The 18,897-nt window shown below is 43.6% G+C and overlaps 1 protein-coding gene across 1 annotated transcript in view; it reads right to left on the bottom strand.

Annotated features, from left to right (window-relative positions):
- KHDRBS3 (KH RNA binding domain containing, signal transduction associated 3) overlaps positions 1-18,897 on the bottom strand; it is a 202,254-nt gene that overhangs the window by 112,499 nt on the left and 70,858 nt on the right. The window contains exon 3 of the mRNA XM_039527237.1: positions 646-762. Within this exon, the coding sequence (XP_039383171.1) occupies positions 646-762 (117 nt within the window). The remainder of the gene's footprint in view (positions 1-645; positions 763-18,897) is intronic.

Raw genomic sequence — 18,897 nt, 5'->3', positions numbered from 1 at the left:
TTTTTGATTAAGGAAAAATGTTCCTAACAGGCAACCCTAACAACCACACTTAAGTGTAGTTGACATCACCATCTACCTACGCACTTCTGAAGGCCATCATCATAGTATCTCATGATTTTCTTGGGAGGCACTCCATCACAATATGCCAGTGGTCTAATTTTCCTTCCTGCATTCTTTGAGACAGTTTGATTTTAAATAACTTCCCCCTTTTCTCTTCTATTGTTACATTTGTTTAACATGAAATAATTGTCTTTATTTCAAATGTCTCTGAATGGCTATTCACGTTACAAGTTTTAGGTCTGTCTGTGATTCAATTATTTCCTCAGACATTTAACATTCTGGAAAGTTCATGACTTAGGCCCCAATAGTGAGATGAGTTTTGTGGCGGGCAGAACCAAAAGCCCGTGCTGAGCCCCACTGACTTCACACGTTTAGAGGTTTGCTTGCATAGAGTTCACTGCAGAATCTGAGGGTTCATATGGAAAAACAGACCACATCTGAATCTGGCTCACATATGCTTTGTTTTATATTCATTTTCTGGTGGTTCTGGGCTTTTTCCACTTTCCCAAACTGTGCTGGGAAGACTAAAGGAAGCCACGTACCATGGTATACTATGCACTAAAATGTTTCAGCTATTTGGTTTACCTTGGCTTTGTCCCTCATGGAGCCTTTTCCCAATATAGACATTTTTGTCAATGTTTCTTCCTGTAAACGTTTCAGTGAATTGCCACGTGGACCCAAAAGTTTTCCCACAAAGTTGAACTGTAAGGAAACAACAAAAAAACACAATAAAAATATTAGTCTCTAAGGTGCCACAAGTACTCCTTTTTCTTTTTGCTGATACAGACTAACATGGCTACCACTCTGAAATAAAAATATTGTAACACTGAGGAACTGTCATCATGTAAAATTCCAACAAGGTATGAAAGATGTTGCTTATGCAGCATTTTGATGTAGCTGCAAACAAAACAATATATTAGGTCATAACTTTTATAGCCATTAAATAAACATATGTGGAATAGATACCACCACTTCAACAACTTCTCCCATAGTACAGAAACCTACAAACATCAATATACAACAACTTTCAAATACTATAAAGAGAACTCAATTCACTTCAACTATATTATTTTAGATTTAGGACAGAAAAAGATGCTAACCCTTAGGTCCTAAGTACCTCTGGCTACTGTCTAAAAGCCCAGTTCAATATAAAAATAAAATCAGAAGCTAGCTCAACCATATAGAGAAGCAACCAATCAAGTATTTTTATTTCTTAAAAGAAAACGTAGCTCATGCTCCTTAAAAATTATCTGTGAAGGAATATGCCACTCCCCACCCACCCCCCAAAAAAACACCCTCCCTAAGAAGATAAGCACTTATATTAAGGCTGTCAGTTTGTCACGGAAGTCACAGAAGTCATGGCAGCTCAGGCAGCCCCTGCGCCAGTTGCACCGGCCACTGGGGCAGTCTTGGGCCCCTGCACCCTCTCCTCTCCAGCAGCAGAGTCTGGGTGTAGGAGGGGGAAGGGGATTGGGGCACGGGATGGGGTGAGGCGGGCTCTGGGCAGAGCTTACCTGGGGGGCTCCCCAGAAGCGGTGACATCCCCCTCGCTCAGATGCTAGGCGGAAGCGTGGCCAGGTGGCTTTGTGTGCTGGCTTCAACCCCCGGGCAGCCCCCTGCAAGTTTTAGTCACGGGTATTTTTAGTAAAAGTCATGGACAGGTCACAGGTGGTGAATTTTTGTTTACTGCCCATGACGTGTCCGTGACTTTTACTACAAATACCTTTGACTAAAATGTAGCCTTACTTATGATCAACAGATTTAAGCAAGATCAGATCAAGGTCAGAAGCCATTTCCAAAGACAAAGGAGCTGTTATGGAGAACATCCTATTGGCAGCTCCCACCTGTTGATACCAAGAAGCTCAAGCACCTAGGTTGATCTCAACTGTGATTTGTCAGAAAAAGAAAGGAGATACAATAGCATAATGATAAAAATTCTTATATTTTTTTATATGCCTGAGTGTCTGTCTGGAGAGGTAATACTGAAAGGTAATCTATTGCAGGAGTTATTTTCTCAGACACTAACCATGATACCTTTTTGATCCAATGATGAACAAGAATTAGAACATCAGTTCTAACAGAAAGATTAGAAAAAACGGTTACCTACCTTTTATAACTGTTGTTCTTTGAGATGTGTTGTTCACGTCCATTACACATTAGGTGCGTGCGCGCCATGGAAACTTTTTCCCTTAGTGGCTCCCATCAGGTCGGCAGGGGAGCCCCCAGAGTAGCGCCTCCATGCTGGTGCATATATGCCCCTGCCGACCCAACCCCTCTTCAGTTCCTTCTTGCTGGAGACTCCGACAGAGGGAAAGGAGGGTGGGAAGTGTAATGGACGTGAACAATACATCTCGAAGAACAACAGTTACGAAAGGTAGATAACCGTTTTTTCTTCTTCGAGTGCTTGTTCACGTTTCTTCCACATTAGGTGACTCACAACCTTACCATAGGAGGAGGGTAGGAGTCATGGAGCAATTGATTGAAGAACAGCCCTGCCAACCACCACATCATCTCTGGCTTGCTGGTTGACTGCACAGTGGGCTGTGAATGTGTGCACCACTGACCAGGTGGCTGCTTTACAGATCTCCTGGATCAGGATGTGTGCCAGGAAAGCTGTTGAGGATGCTTGTGCCCTTGTCAAGTGAGCAGTGATCACCGAGGCTGGAACCTTGGCAAGCTCGTAGCAAGTGCGGATGCAGTCTGCAATCCACAATGATATACGTTGTACCGAGACCAGAAGCCCTTTCATTCTATCGGCTATGGCGACAAACAACCGTGTCGACTTGCGGAAAGGTTTAGTTCGCTCCAAATAGAACGCCAGGGCCCTTCAGACATCCAGAGTGTGCAGGCTACAGTGACTCAGGTCTGTGTGTGGTTTAGGAAAGAACACTGGCAAAGAAATGTCCTGTCCCATATGAAATTGTGAGACTATCTTAGGGAGGAATTTTGGGTGTGGCCTTAGTTGTACTCTGTCCCTATAGAAAACTGTATAAGGAGGCTCCAAGGTTAGGGCTCTCAACTCGGATACCCTCCTCATTGACATAATGGCCACCAGGAACACCACCTTCCAGGAGAGGTGAAGGAGAGAGCAAGAAGCCAGGGGCTCGAACGGGGGCCCCAGGAGCTTGGAAAGGACCAGATTAAGGTTCTAGGGAGGGACCAGCGGGTGTGACAAGGGGAAAACTCTCTCCAGTCCCTTGAGGAACCGCACCACCATGGAGTTAGAGAACATAGAACATCCGGATTCTCCCGGGGGGAACGCTGAAATGGCAGCTAGATGTACTCTGATTGAGGATGCTTGAGGTGCAGGAAGTATTCTAAGATGACTGGAATAGTGGCCTGGAGTGGCTGTATCTGCTTAGGCTCAAACCAGCAGGAAAATCTTTTCCACTTAGGTAGGTAGGCCGCCCTACTGGAAGGCTTCCTACTGCCAAGGAGAATCTGCTGTACCAGACGAGAGCACTGGCTCTCCATAGCGTTTAACCAGAGTACTTCCATGCCATGAGATGCAGAGACTGCAGATCTGGGTGGAGCAGGCGCCCGCGGTTCTGTGTGATGAGGTCCTGGTATGGGGCAGGGCAATCGGGGTGGCCACTGACAGCTCTAGTAGGGTTGTAAACCAGTGCTGACGAGGCCAAGCTGGGGAGATCAAAATTATTATCACCTTGTCCCTGCGAACTTTGAGGAGGACTCTGTGGATGAGCGGGAGCGGAGGGAAGGCGTACTTCAGACTCCCGCTCCAAGGGAGCAGGCTATACAAAAGTCCCACAGGAGAAGGGCCTCTTGGCAGAGGGGAGAGGAGTGGGCTCTGCCCTGCTTGTTTATATAAAACATGTCAGTGGTGTTGTCTGTCAGAACTGTCATGCTCTGACCTTCCAGAGTAGCATGAAAGGTTTGGCAGGCTAGACGAACCGCCCTGAGTTCCTTCACATTGATGTGGAGTGACATCTCGGCTTTGGACCACAAACCCTGTGTCCTTAGGTCCCCTAAGTGAGCTCCCCAGTCGAGGTCTGACGTGACTGTCACAAGCATCAGAGCAGGCTGTGGTGTGGCGAATGGGATACCCTCGCACACTACCGGCCAATTGAGCCACCAGCGCAAGGAGTCCAACACATGGTCCGGAACTTTCATAATAAGGTTTAGGGGATCTCTGCCCGGGCGATACGACTGGGCAAGCCATGCTTGTAAAGTCCTGAGCTGTAGTCGAGTGTATTTGATTACGTGAGTGCATGCTGCCATGTGCCCTAGGAGCTGCAGGCAGCATCTGGCTATGGTAGTGGGGAATCTTAGCATCAAGTCTATGATCCGCTGGATGACCAGGAACCTGGATTCCGGAAGGCTCGCTCATGCCTGCACCAAGTCCAGCAGTGCCTTGATGAACTCCAGCCTTTGGGTTGGTATCAGGGAAGACTTGGGTATGTTGACGAGAAGACCCAGCTTGCGGAATATGTCTAGGGCTACCGACAGATGGGAGCAGACCTCCTCTTCGGACCGACCTGCGAGGAGACAATCGTCGAGGTATGGGTATACCCGTATTCTCCTCTTTCACAGAAAGGGTGCCACTACTGATATGCATTTCGTGAACATGCGGGGGGCTGCCGCCAGACCGAATGGGAGGACCGTAAACTGGTAATGGTGTTGGTTTATGGCAAATCGCAGGAACCGCCGGTGAGCGGGGTGAAAAGCGATGTGAAAGTACGCATATTTCATATCGAGGGCAGAGTACCAATCCCCTGGATCCAGGGACGAGACAATAGTGCCTAGGGAGACCATGCGGAAGCGGACCTTGACTAAGAACTTCTTGAGCCCACTAAGGTCTAAAATGGGCCGAAGGCCCCCCTTTGCCTTTGGGATGAGGAAACAGGAGTAGTAAAACCCCTTCCCCTTTAGTTCTCGAGGGACTTCCTCCACCGTCCCCACCTATAGGAGCAACTGTACCTCCTGCATAAGGAGTTGTTCGTGAGAAAGGTCCCTGGAGAGGGACGGGGAAGAGGGGTGGGTTGGAGGGAAGAAGGAGAACTGCAGCATGTAACCCACTTGTACCATGCGTAAGACTCAACGGTTCAATGTTATATGGGACCACACCTGGCAGAAGTGGGACAAGCGGTCCAAGAAACATGGGGAAGGATCTAGGAGCTGGGTTGGTACGCTGTCCTCGAGCACACCTTCAAAACCCCTGCTTGTTGCCAGGTTGGGGCTTGCCCTGGCCCTGGCCTTCATTAGGCGTGTTATTCCACCTGTGTCTGTTGTCTTTGCCCCTCCTGCGATAAGGCTCCTGCCTAGGGCGAGGCTGGTACTGCTTGCTTCTGGACCTCTGGCGGAAGGCCTGCAGCCACGCTGAACACCTCATCACCACACCTGAGGCGACTGTTCTGGCTGCTGTGTCTGCCGAGTCCAGAGAGGCCTGTAAAGAGGTCTTGGCAACTGCCTTTCCCTCTTCCACAAGGGCCGTGAACTCAGTCTCAGAGTCCTGGGGCAATGAGTCTTTAAATTTGGAAACTGCTGCCCAGGAATTAAAATTGTGCCTGCTTAGGATCGTCTGCTGGTTCACAATCTGTAATTGGAGGCTCCCAGAGGAGTAGACTTTCCTTCCAAAGAGGTCCAAACGTTTAGCCTCCTTGGCCTTGGGGGCCGGGACTTGCTGGCCATGACACTCCTGTTCATTCATGGCTGAGATGAACAGCAAACAGGAGGCTGGATGAGAAAAAAGGAAGTCATATCCCTTGGAAGGGGCGAAGTACTTCCTCTCCACCCCGCTTGCTGTCGGTGCGCTGAAGGCTGGGGTTTGCCAGACCATCTTGTAGTTAGACTGAATGGTCTTTATGAGTGGGAGCGCAATTCTGGAGGGGCCGTCAGGGCTTAGTATGTCCAGCATAGGATCCTCCTGCTCCACCACTTCCTCCCCTGTAGGCCCAACTTCCTCAGATTCCGAGGACACCGACCTCAAAGGCCAATGTGGTGCCATGACACGGTGCCATCAGGAGGCTGGAGAACGGCTCCTCACCGACCAGGACCAGGATCGGTACCGATGCTCTCAGGACCGGGATCACTGCCTTCTACTGGGGATTGTGGCCTTATATCCCCTCGGTGCCGGCTTAGTGATCGCGATGGGGAGCAGTGCGCCGACGGAGCCAGTGCCGTGTGCTGGCTCAGTTCCAGTGCCATCGAGTTCCGCTGAGTCAAAGATAGCTGGGAGTCCACAGAGGCTGAGCTCAACTGGGACCGGCACCGGGAGCGGTGCCCGGGCAGTGACCTCAAGTGGGGCACCATTGCTGGCTTGCTTCTGGACGGCACCCTTGGTGATGGCACCGGAGGCTGCTCCTTGCAAGGGAGGGGATTTGCCGCCGACAGCTCGATGAGGTCTTTTGCTGCCTCAAAGGTGTCAAAGATGAAAACTGTTTATGATATTTATTTTGTAAAAATGCCTTAATTTTTCTTACAGGTAGATAAAAAGAGCAAATTCACATGGTAAGGTGAAAGAGTAATTGCTGAATAATTTAATTAATACCTTTTACATGTAAAATTACCCTTTTTATCTTATGGATTCATATTTTATGCAATATTAAATATGATGTTTTTCGTATTATTTAATGTACAAATAAAAAATAAGCCTTGAAAAATTGTTGGCGTCCGTCACACTCTTCTGAAAACATGAATGTGCTACTGGCCACAAAAAGGTTGGGGACTACTGGCTTAATCTGTCTCTAGTTAGGATTTCCACAAATTCTTTATAAGATGTTACAAAATTTTCAATAGCCTTAAGCTTCCAGTCTTCTACACATTATATATTTAAACAGACTGCTAGTTAGTTGATCTCCTCCTTACAGATTTAATGGTTTTGGTTAATCACCATTACTTACAAATAGTAACCTTATATTTAACATGTAAAAAAAATCTCCATTTCAGTTTAATGGAATGACAGGTCAATAGTTCGAACCATACCATATTTCAATATTTACAAGGCTATTTTTGTAGAAACAGAACCACTAGAAACACAGAGCCAGGTAAGCTATTAGAGGAAGTAATAGAAATAAATCTTCAATGCATACCTAAAGGAGGATAATTCATTATAGTAAGCAATGCTGAAATGTATTTCAGAATGTCAAGTGCTTATTGTATTACATAAATCAGACGACAGAACTTTAATACTTATCCAAAATATCAATTAGAAATATTTAACTTCAATTCTTCTCTCAATGCCATTTGATAAAAGTAGTTTATAAAAACAAAATAGTATTCAGTGGACTAAACACATATTATAACTTAATATTGCTTTTTGTAGTCTTCCCACATAACCTTATACAGTAAATACTATTTACAAAATTAAAATAATTTTAATGCATAATTAATTACAGTTGCTGAACTTCACTTCTCTTTGAAGACAAAAAGCTTTTCCAATTTATTTTAAAGACTAGGCTCTCCTAACTAGCAGGCATTAGACGCAAAAGAACAAAAACAAAACACAGTACACACTTTATCCAGGGGGAAGTAAAATCCACCTCAAATACCACTCTCAAATCTCTGCAATATTCACATAGGAGAAAACAAGCAGAACAAACCAGAACGAACATAACTAAAAATAAATTAGCTTCACTACTCAATTACAAAATGCCTGAAGATAGAAGCTAGTCATCATGTGCAAGCTAAGTCGATAACATCTTCTAGTCAACAAATCATTTAGTTAACAAGGAACTGTGTTAGCTATGCCCTTATGTCAGATCAAGAACTGCTCTCTGTGCTCTGAGAAGCTCTAAATACATTATAACTCTCATGTTTCAAAACTGTCATATCCATGCTGCAAACCTTTAAAGTTTTGATGGTTTCAAGATATAACAGCTTATAACCCTGAAAAAACATTGAAGTTTAGTGCAAGGGTGACTAACATAGTGTCCAGAAGCCAGATTCAGTCTCAAGGACCCCTTCCTGCAACATTCTCCAAAGACCAAGTGTAGAATAGACAGATTTTATATATATATATATATATATATATATATAAAATCTAGTTTGCTGCCCTGTTCATAAAAAAAAATCTACAAATTAGAAAAGGTAGGAAGTAAACCCCCTACAAAAGTTTGCTTTGAGCAGGGGCTGGACTAGATGAGCTCCAGAGGTCTCTTCCAACCCTTATCTTCTATGATTCTAAAAATGGATAAAAGCATGGGAAAAGAATATTTGCCCCAAATGGGGATTTAATTTCCCAAACTAAACTATTGTTTCAGCTCCTATTCAAGTTAATCGCCTGAGAAACACTTGATTGGAAAGAGTTCTTTGTTTGAGATTCAATACAAGATACGAACCCACATATTCCAAGGCATAAATCAACCAATAACTGATTATTATTTATATTGCTGTAGTTTCAAAGGCCCAAATCAAAGTCAGGGCCCCTCATGCATGGTGCTGTACAAACTTCTTGTAAGAGAAGCTGAAGCCGTCTTTGACCATACTCTAAATTATAGTGGGGACTAAATTCCCTCTCAAGAGCCCTTGTGAAACAAGGGAACACAAAATGACTTAAACCCACCTTTGTGCTCGGATACCCAGCTACACTGAGCAGAGCTCCCGTGTAGCAGAGGATCTGGGCAAAAGACTCTGGTTTCAGTTGTTATTCAATTAAATGCCTGAAAAACACTCAAGAAAAAAAGAGGCCTTGGTTAAAGATACATAACACCTGTCCCTACAATTAAGAGATTAAAAAAAAATCACAATGTAAATTTGAGACCTCCGAGACTTCCAGCAAAACCAGAGAGCACTAGATTTGACCTTACCTGATATTTCCAAGATTAAAATCCAAAAATAAGGACAATTATTTTTTAAACCTTTCAGACCTTTCTTTTACACATCATAAAGAAACGAAAAGGAACACAAGCCATTTTCACCGCACATTGAAGGTCACCTTTAAGTGGAGGATAACTTTATTTAAAATGTATGTAGAGTGGTAAAAAAAACATAAGAAGATTGTTCATTTTAGGTTAATGAAAAACAGTTAAAAATAATCCTATATACTGTCAACATTACTTCAAAAGAAAAATTTCCATTTGAAAATTTTCTGTGTTAAATATATTAAGTAACTGGTATTTTGAAAAACAAGTCTCACCACTAATATAGTGCATCAGTTTAACCTAATCATTGTACAGGTTTACTTCCTACACAACCCCCAAATTTAAAGTGTGCCTAGTTACATATACACAGGATTAAAGATTTCTTTTTATCCTACCACAACATCCCATTAATAGGAAAATGTATCAGCGTCTTCCCTGAACATTTCCTTTCTTGGAATAATGAGGTCCACATATCCATGACATTGGGTGCACTGCTCAATGCAGCCTTGAAGACAGACCAAAACCTGTCAGTCAGAGGCAGGGGAGGAGTGACTCCACCACTGAGAAACCACCAGCTGAGACATTTGCACAGCATTTGAAAAACTAAGAACTCTATCAATAAGGAAAATTAGGCATTAAGACTAAACAGAACAATCTTCCTGCAGAGTAGGGAATTCAGCGAATGATAAACTTGAGTGCCATTTAATAATTTGATATTTTTCCCCATTTAACAGCCCATTCAGGTTGGATTGGATCTGTGGACCTCATTACTCCAAGTAAGGAAATTTTCAGTTAAGACACACATATATTTTCCTATTTTCTTATTCATAATGAGGTCCACAGATCTATGATATTGGGATTTTCATACCAGCATCCACTCAGGGGAACTTTACACAGTTGTGTACAGATGCAAAATATAATCCTTTTCTAATAGTTACTGGGATATTAAAGCAAGGGGCACCCATCTATTGAAGGCTATATCAGATAATGACTGCAGAATTTGAAAGTGACATGAACAGTTGGCCATGTGGCTGTTCTCCACATTTCCTCTTATGAGAATGATCTTTCTGCCCATAAAGCTCCTACAAGTCTGAGAGATTGAGCTCTGATACTAGAAAACACGGTTATGCTTCTTTGACTCCTTTGTTCTGAGATACAATATCTCAGCCACCTAGAAATGGAGAATTCCAAAGCCTTCTTTCCCTCTGACACAAGATAAAGCACAAACAAAACATTTGCCTTTCTGATCTGAGTTGTGTGGTGAATATATACTTGTTCAGCTCAGCAGACATCCTAAGGTAAGCCATAGTTTCTCTTTGGGGTGAGATGGAGATTTGCTGAAGGATGGAAGAATAATTTCCTGTACTCTCTAGAGAGTGGAGGGGTAAGAAGACAAGGTTGAATCTTGAGCATCACTTCAGCTTTATGCAAGGTACAATATTGAGTTTTCAGAAAAACAACTCCCAACTCAGACTCTGAATAGCCACGATTGCAATCAGAAAGGCTACTTCAATGGTTAGAAAGTAATAGGCCACCTTCATGACAGGTTCAAATGGAAGGCCTGTAATGGCATGAAGAACCAGGTAAGATCCCACAAAGGAACTTTAGGCATCTCAAGAGGATGTAGAAGAGATACTGCTCTCATAAGAAGAATGCTGGATATTTGGGTAAGATGAAATTCACTACTTGTCTATTGCAATAAGGATGTTAGACAAAACAGCAACTTGACTTCAGTGTTTGAACAGTCAGGCTTATCACCTGGAGTCCATCCTGAAGAAACTTGAGAATTTGCAGTACCAGTGCAAATGGAGGAGTGAGACTTGTCCTGATGGTAATGGGTAAACCTCAACCAGGCTCATGAATATGCGGAGTTGTGGATTTATTTCTAGAGTATCACTCTGAATAACCTCTTTGGCTTAAGAGGCTCTATTCAAGAACCATACACCCAGGTTCATACTGTCTGGATTTTGATGCATGATTGGCCCTTGTAATATGATATCACTTCTGGATGGAAAGCAGATGAGAGATCTTTGTACCATGTCAAGGCAGTCAGAGAATCATGCACTGTCAGCATTATCAATGATGTTTCTCTACTGATCTTCAGTAACATTCTGGTGAGGATATGAAAAAGGATGGAAGGCATACGAGTCCCTCTTTTTGCCATATTTGCAACAAGACATCTGTTCCTTTGACTTTGATTCCACTGTCAAGAGAATACCACTGAAACCTAGTGATTCATAAGGGAGGCAAACAGATCTGTTGCTGTGAGATTAAATTCCTTAACCAAAGGATGCAACTCCTCTGGCTCTAGTTCCCATTTTTGATGATCTAACTTTTGCCTACTGAGCTAGTCAGCCACAACATTGACTTTCCTTGGGTGCAAAAGCAGCAAATTGTCCTTTGGCCAAGCCATCGGGAGGTGAACTTCTCTTTCAAGGACTGTAGACCTTGTTCCCTTTATTTGCTGACGTATGATATGGCTGAGAAGTTATCTATCATGATCAGCATTGAGGGCAGTCCAAACAAGAGAGCAAAGCCTTGAGACCAACTGGACTGCTCTGAGCTCTAGCCAGTTTATACTGTGCTTGGTCTCTTGTTTGGACCAGATCCCCTGGACAGTCCTTGATACAGGGTGAGCACCTCTTCTCAGGCTTGCATTTGTGGAGATGACTATCAGGACTGGTTCTCCTATTGGAGAAATCTAACCTGAGTCTACTTGGATTCATCCACCACCTGACTGACCTGAGAATCTTCTTGGGGTGAGACATTTTCACTGAGGGATAGATAAGACAGTTGAGGGAGGAATAAGAGGAAGCTCTGTAGTGACTTCATGTGAGCACTGGCACACTATGAATATCCACACAGGATACCACTGATTCCCCGAAGAGACAGAAGGATATGAGTGGGTATTCCCCTTGAGAAGTTGACTATTTGGTAAGATTTTTCAGCTTCTCCAGTCTTTCCTGCAATAACGAACTTTGTAGAGGATAATGTTCTCCCACTCAGAGAGGTTGAGAATTTGTTGAAACCGTTAACTGATTCTTTCACAAAACCATAGCTCAGCAGCATCCTTGCTGATTGGGTGATACAATGTATGACTGACTTTAGATGAGGCTTGAATAAGGAGGTTATACAGGAAGGGACAGACAGACATCTTTCTGTCTCAGAGCTGCTATTAACAATACCATCACTTTCATAAACACTTGCAGTGTTGTTGCTAAACGAAAAAGGGCAAGGAAGAGGAAAGTTTAGGAAGCATCTATGAGACTCTTAATTGTGATATAGACATAGGCACCCTTCAAATCTACTTGAAGTCATGCAGTCCCCTTCGCCGATGGCAGCTAGTGTGGATTTTAAGGTCTCTGTCTTCAATTTTTAGTTCTTCATAGATCTGTTGAGATAATTGATGTCAATAACTGCTCTGCAGCTTTGTTTTTGGTGGGATTTTTTAGCATGACTGAGCAATATGACAGTGATGTCTCTGGAAAGGAGGAACAGGTCCTACTATAAATGGGAGCAGAAGACCTAGGATGGCTGTCTGCTTATCCAGATTCCTCCTCTTCCTCAAGAAGAAGGCCTTAGGCTTTGCAATTTATTGATAGGTTGAGGGGGACCATACTTGCAATACTGTCCACCCAGGTAAGCATTGCTTGTGAAAGTCTGCGGAGGCACTTAGAATGTCAGATGACAGTTCTTTTTTATTTATTTATTCTTGTTGGCCTGTTGTCCCGGATAGATTTCATGCCACAAAGAGGGGGCTGACATTATGGCTGCCTGTGAAGGGCCTGTATAGCGAGGAGGCCATGTGACATTACCCAGGGTACAATCTGGACTGTTGAACAGCAATGTCCCCTTAACTCTATAACCTGAGGTGCTTTTTACACTTCTTTGCTGTCAGAACAGCTACTACTGACCTGCTCACACAGCCTTCAGCATGCAAATTCACTTCCAGATAAATACATGAACACTCCGACCACTTGCTCATGAATTAAACTGCAGAGCAACATCAGCAAGTTCCCTAGTCCAGACTTTCCCTTCCAGCCTGGGACCGCCCCCCTCCTTTAGTTGCGTCCTTCAAGTATTCACTGATGTCATAAACAGAGAGATGTGGGGAGGAGAGGTGAGTTAGAGGTTACTGTTTCTCACTTTTATATCCCTCTCCCTTCAAGGATTACCCCCAGCTGGGGTGCAGATGACAAGCAGTCTCCTGAGGACATGAGAATGGCCATTTAAGCTTCTGTTTTTTAACACCTGGCTGGGGCCAGTGTGTCTGTCTCTGAAAAACTGGTTTGTAGGTGTTACTGAAATATGTTATAATTCTGGGTAACAATATACAGTAGAATCTCAACCTCACATACAGTATTACTACACATATTTTAATAGGATAATAATGTTCAGCAGATTGTGACTTTTCAAATGATACCTCAAGGCATACTTTGTACAACATATGTCATAGTCTTGTAAAAGCAGTGAACATAATGGCATAGACTGTCACAGTCACTCTTTCAGAAAAAAATCTCTCTCAGTTAGAAACAAGTCCCTGACCATCAAAGAAAAGGGCACATTTATCTATGGCAGTGATGATAGGATACATTTTTGACTGGTGCACACCAAGGAATCTTCTGGCCTTGTAAAATGGAGGCCTGGGAGGAAGCATGGAGTAGAAAGAAAGAAAGAAATGGTGGGCAAGACGATCCTTACTGCCTGCCAGCACTTCCACATCTGGGCTGCTATCACTCTCATCACTCCAGAGCCGATGGGGGAAGGAGGTGGAGGTGGTAGAAAGGCATGTGGCAACCTGCAACAGAAGCTGGAAGCGAAAACCAGGATGGCAGGGCCTGGTGACCTACAGTGGCAGCTGAGGATGACAGCCTGATGCTTTCCCAGACTATTAGGTGTGACAATAATACACTGGGAAATTAAAGCTATTAGGTATCCCACTGAGTACATGAGGGATATACAGCTATAGCTTGACTAAAGCATATGTATACCTCATAACTGTAGTTTACATTTCTCAAAATATTCAGTGCACTCTGCCCTGAAAGTCTAAGTCTATCCTGTGTGTGTGGTGGGCTTTTGTTGTTTAAAATACTTTATCTGAGTCTCTAGTTCTGATCTGCAGTATTGGCATTTCTCCCCTAAGTAGGAAGATTCCCTGAGGGGAGTGCAGGATATGCACGCTTAGAGGAGACAACACCTATTTATGGCCAGGTCTTTTCTGCACTGATTTGCCATGCTGCATTCTGGGAATGTGGGCAGGTGGCCCCAGCATTGACTATTATATCCCTCATGCTGCACTCCGTGAAAATGAACAGGGTACACAGGCATTGAGGAATATCTGCCCTGGTGCACTCCGGGGAGGTAAGCAGGGGAGCCATGTACTGAGAATACCTGTCCTGCTGCACTCTGCTGGTGTATGCAGCTGAAGAGAAACAGATTCTACTTTGTGGCTCTTAGGGTGCCTCCTAGAGGAATCCCCTGAATCAGATTCTTCAAAAGATAGAGCTTAGGGATTCTTTTTTCTGTGCCCATGCTTTATGTTGGGGAGACTTGAAGGGTCTAAGTGTTAGAGACCTTTTTCTTCTACCTACCCTTGATTTGCCTCCTCCCCAGAAGGAGAGAGTGTAATTTCATTCTGACAGTGCCCTGGACAGGGAAGGACCTTGTGGTTACTCTTTTCAGCAAGCTTCCTGTCCCAAGAAATAGAAGATTCAGACTGAAGGTGTTGCTGGACTGGGTACAGAAGACAGATTCCCAAATTCCCAAGCTTTGTTCAAGGGAGATTCCTGGACATGGCCTGAACATAGGCTGACCTCACCCCAGAAGCACCAAGCTCCAGTCCTGGAGGTTCAAAGGGAGTCCCCCTTGTCCCACGTACTGCACTGGGAGACAGCACTGGGCTGACATTGCTGGCAGCGAGTAGCCCTGAGACACTGCAGGGCTGGGGAGGGGGCATGCTGCAGAATGGAGGAAAGGGTTGGGCCTGACTGCCTCTTAGCATACTCTCCTTGTTTTGTCCCAGATGCCTTTCCTTAGCTCCCTGTCACTGCCATAGCTGCAGGGGAGGAGCTGGGCAGCTGCTCTGCAGTCAATAGTCTTGACTTGGCTCCAGCAGCTGGGTGGGAAATTTCCATGACCCTTTAATAGGGTACTTCAAACTATATTCTCCCCATGTGGGGGGAATGAGGGAATCACCACTTGCTGGTCCCAGGTCTAGGGGATGTTGCTGTTTAGGTGCTGCCACAGCTTCCTGGGAGCTCTCCTGGCTGCTTGGGGGCTGAGGCTACAGGAACTTTTGCCTCTGCCTGAGTACTTGAAAGGGGGCTGGGCCTCCAGAGAACAGGCTCACATCTTCATGCAGGCACTTAATCAGCAGGAGAGGTGCAGGAAACAGTGTCTGGATCTCTCCTCTCCATTTTAATTTCTCATCCATGAGCACTCTACATGACTGAGCTGCTGGCACAGAGTTCCAGTAACTGAGGGAAAAGGGAATTCTTTCTTTCAATAAAGGCAGGCCCTGACAACATGGAGATTAAGCCTCTCCTCACCCCCTTTTCCTGCAGCAGCAGCAGCTAGTCTGCTTGCAGTTGGAGAGGCAGATGAGGTTGGATTTTTCAAGTGGAGCCACACCTCCCCTGACTGGCAGGTATGTCTGCCTCCAAGTCTGTTTAAAACAGAGTACCCAATGTCTTGGATCTGTGGACCTTATTAGGAAATAGAAAGAGATTTTTTTTTCCAGATTTATGTTCAGACTACAAAGGACATTCCTTTCATAGGCATTTAATCTGCTGTATGAGTTTCAGATAGAAAAGAATTAATATCAATGCTAAATCAAGTTTAAACATATAAATTACGGGGTAGAGGGGATATGTAATAAAACAAGTAATCCTTCTTTATCCCCACCAAGACAAATCTGCTGAGAATGCTATATATCCAGCTTAAATGCTTAGTGAAAGTATGGTATAAACACTTGACCAAATGGTCTATTTGCAAAGCTTTAACAAGCCAATTTCAAAGCTACATGAAGCTTTCTGGCATATTAGGTCCTCCGCTAGGGGGTTCTGTCATTTGGGATCCCTTTGAAACAGAATATGGTTGTAATTTGTTTATTCAGCATTGGGAAGTCATTGTTCCTAAACAATCCGATATTAGAAAACCCAGAGAAAATTTCCTCTGCCTCTTCCAAGATATGCAAGGCTTCCACAGCAAAAAAAAGTCTCTCCATTTCAAGCACCCAGTTTGTATTACACAATATTAGCCCCCTTCACTTGGGGTATCAGGTAACCATAGCTTTAAATACAAGAACAGATCTGAAAGCAATGTTATCAACTTCAGATTTAATCAACTAAAAAAATTCCAAAGCAGTTTCCAGTACTACACCTGTCCCTGATTCCCTGTACCAATTTTTGTCGCTTTATAACCATCCTTTCCTGTTTTTTATTTTGTTAAAAAACATTTCTTTCTCCTTCCTCTTTTTATCTGTGTTAAATATCCATGCAGGAGACACTGACTTGTGAAAAGATTAAGTACTGTCAAATGTGCAAAATAAATACATTGATAGAAAGAGGAAAAGGTTACACTAATCTTTGGTGTTACTTGTAACAGTAGACAAAATGCTTATAGATTGAAATGTAATTTTTAAGTAAACAGTAGCAATTTAACTTGGGGATAAACCCACAATACGGGCTCTGACTGCTGAGGGTATATAATGTAGACTAATACTTAAGGGAATACAATACATAGATTGCTCACAGCTTTATATCTATTTACTCAGTCATTCTCAAAAGTCAATATGAAACAGTCTTTAAATGTTAACTTATCTTAAAAGGGGAGTAACTGCCCCCAAAGTTATGATGAATCTCTTCAGAAAACTGGTTTATTATTGACTGAAGCCATTTTTTCCCATATCCATTCTAATGCCAAAGCAAAGTCAGGTTTCTGAGAAGATGAACTGGCTCAACAAACTACTTACTCATAAAATGGAAAAGAACAGTTACTTAACAGTAACTGTGGTTCCTCAAGATGTCCTATTAACAAGGATTCCACTTCTGGTGTGTATGCATCCCATGCACATGAGATTGGATTCTTTTGGCCAGCGATGTCTGTTGGAGCCACACCTGCACCCTGGATGCTCATGGGCCTCTCCCCGACATAGGACATAAAGGACAGATTGGGCCCAACCATCCTTCAGCTTCTTCACCAATATAAAAACCCCAGAGGTACAAGACTCTGCAGAAGTAGGGAAGGAGGGCAGGTCATGGCTTCCATGGGAACAATACATCTCAAAGAACAACAGTTACTGTAAAGTAAGTAGCAGTTCTTTCAAGTAACTGTCCCTAGGGATCTCATTTCTGGTGACTAGCAAGCAGTTACACTCCCTAGTTTGGAGGTAAATGCTAGGAGTCCTATTTAAAATAGGATTGCAGGACAGCTCTACCATAGTGGAATCCAATCTGGAAACCTCAACTAAGGAATAGGGCTCGGAGAACATGTTGACTGATCTCCTTGTGTCCTGCAATGGATGTATCTTAAGGAAGCAGTAGAGGCTGCCCGAACCCAGCTGGACTAAGTTATAATCTAGACAGGTGGCTCTAACCAGACTAACTTGCAGAAGGATCTTCCAAAGAGTTACATATTCATTTAGAGTCTCAGAAAGTATGGTCTAGCCCTTAACTCTGTCAGTAAAGGTCACAAACAATTTAGGGGAGTTCCTGAAAGACTAACGCTTTCATTATTTCAAGCATGTATGGCTTAGCTTCCCTTTAATTTGAGTGAGGCTTGTGGAAGTAAACCAGAAAGTGAACAGACTGATTCAAATAAAGCAATCTCAGGCAAAACCTTGGGGTGAGGCCTAAGAGTCACTTTATCTTTATAGATCACCTGTAAGATGAACTAGCCATATGGGTCTGAATTTTCTCTACCTCCAAGTTACAAGGAACGTGGTCTTCATAGACAGATGAGATAAGGAGGTCAAGAGGGGTGTACAGGGGGGTAGGGGGGAGACACATTAAAGTTTGTTGGTACTATACTGAGGTCACAGAAAGGCTGGGGCTCCTGAACTTCAGAAATCATGTGTATGGTGTGTGGCCCTGAAAAGGAGGGTGATGTGTGAAAATTGGTTAGATATCCTATAGGATTAATGGAAAGTGCCAATTGTTTTAGGTCTAACCAAAATCAAAATAGCAGAAATAGGATTTTCAAGGGAGACAAATGATGTCGGGATGTCCAAATAGACACACTGTTCCACTGTTTTTAAGTCAATCTAGTTGAGTTTTTTTCCCTTTGCTAGAGAATTCTGAACATCTGATGGGTACAGAGCCACTGACATTTATCTGATGAAAAATACACCAAGTCCAAGATCTCCTGAAAGAGTGAAGATGATTTTGCTCCCTCAGTCTGTCAATGTAGAGCATGGCTGTTGTATGGTCTGTCAGCACTTGGGCTGACACTAGGGAAGGAACACTTTGCATGTCAGGTAGATGGCTATGAGTTCCAGAACATTTACATGTAGAGAAGCTTTGGGTGGAGTCTGTAGGGACTCTATATGAGTGCCCTACCCTTGAGTTGAAGCGTCTCTCACCAGAATCCTGGTAACAAGAGGTGAGAAGTTGCACACCTGAAGTGAATCTTTCCACCAATTTCATGAGGAAAGGACCTCTTACGGGACCATCATCTGCATGTACATGCAACATTCGCTTGGCAAATACATTTCAAGTACCCTTATACAGAGCAAACTGAAGTGTGGCAAACTGCAATAAATAGACACAAGAAGTCATACAACCCAGAAGTGCAAGGCACACTCTTACTGTCTTTGGATGAGTCTACAGATAGCTGAGAAAGTCACTATGTAGTTTAGAATCTTTCTTATCATAGATAAACCTTTGCTGACCTAGAATCTAATACAGCCCCTATGAACTCTATGCTCTGAGTTGTCACAAAAGTGGTTTTTTCTCCGTTTATTTGGAGGTCCAGAATAGCACAGAGTCTTTGGATTACACTGGTCAACCTGGTCAGCTGC

The sequence above is a fragment of the Mauremys reevesii genome, linkage group 2 (genome assembly GCF_016161935.1).
Source record: "Mauremys reevesii isolate NIE-2019 linkage group 2, ASM1616193v1, whole genome shotgun sequence".
In the NCBI taxonomy this organism is placed as follows: domain Eukaryota; kingdom Metazoa; phylum Chordata; order Testudines; family Geoemydidae; genus Mauremys; species Mauremys reevesii.
This window is presented reverse-complemented; position numbering and strand designations above follow the sequence as displayed.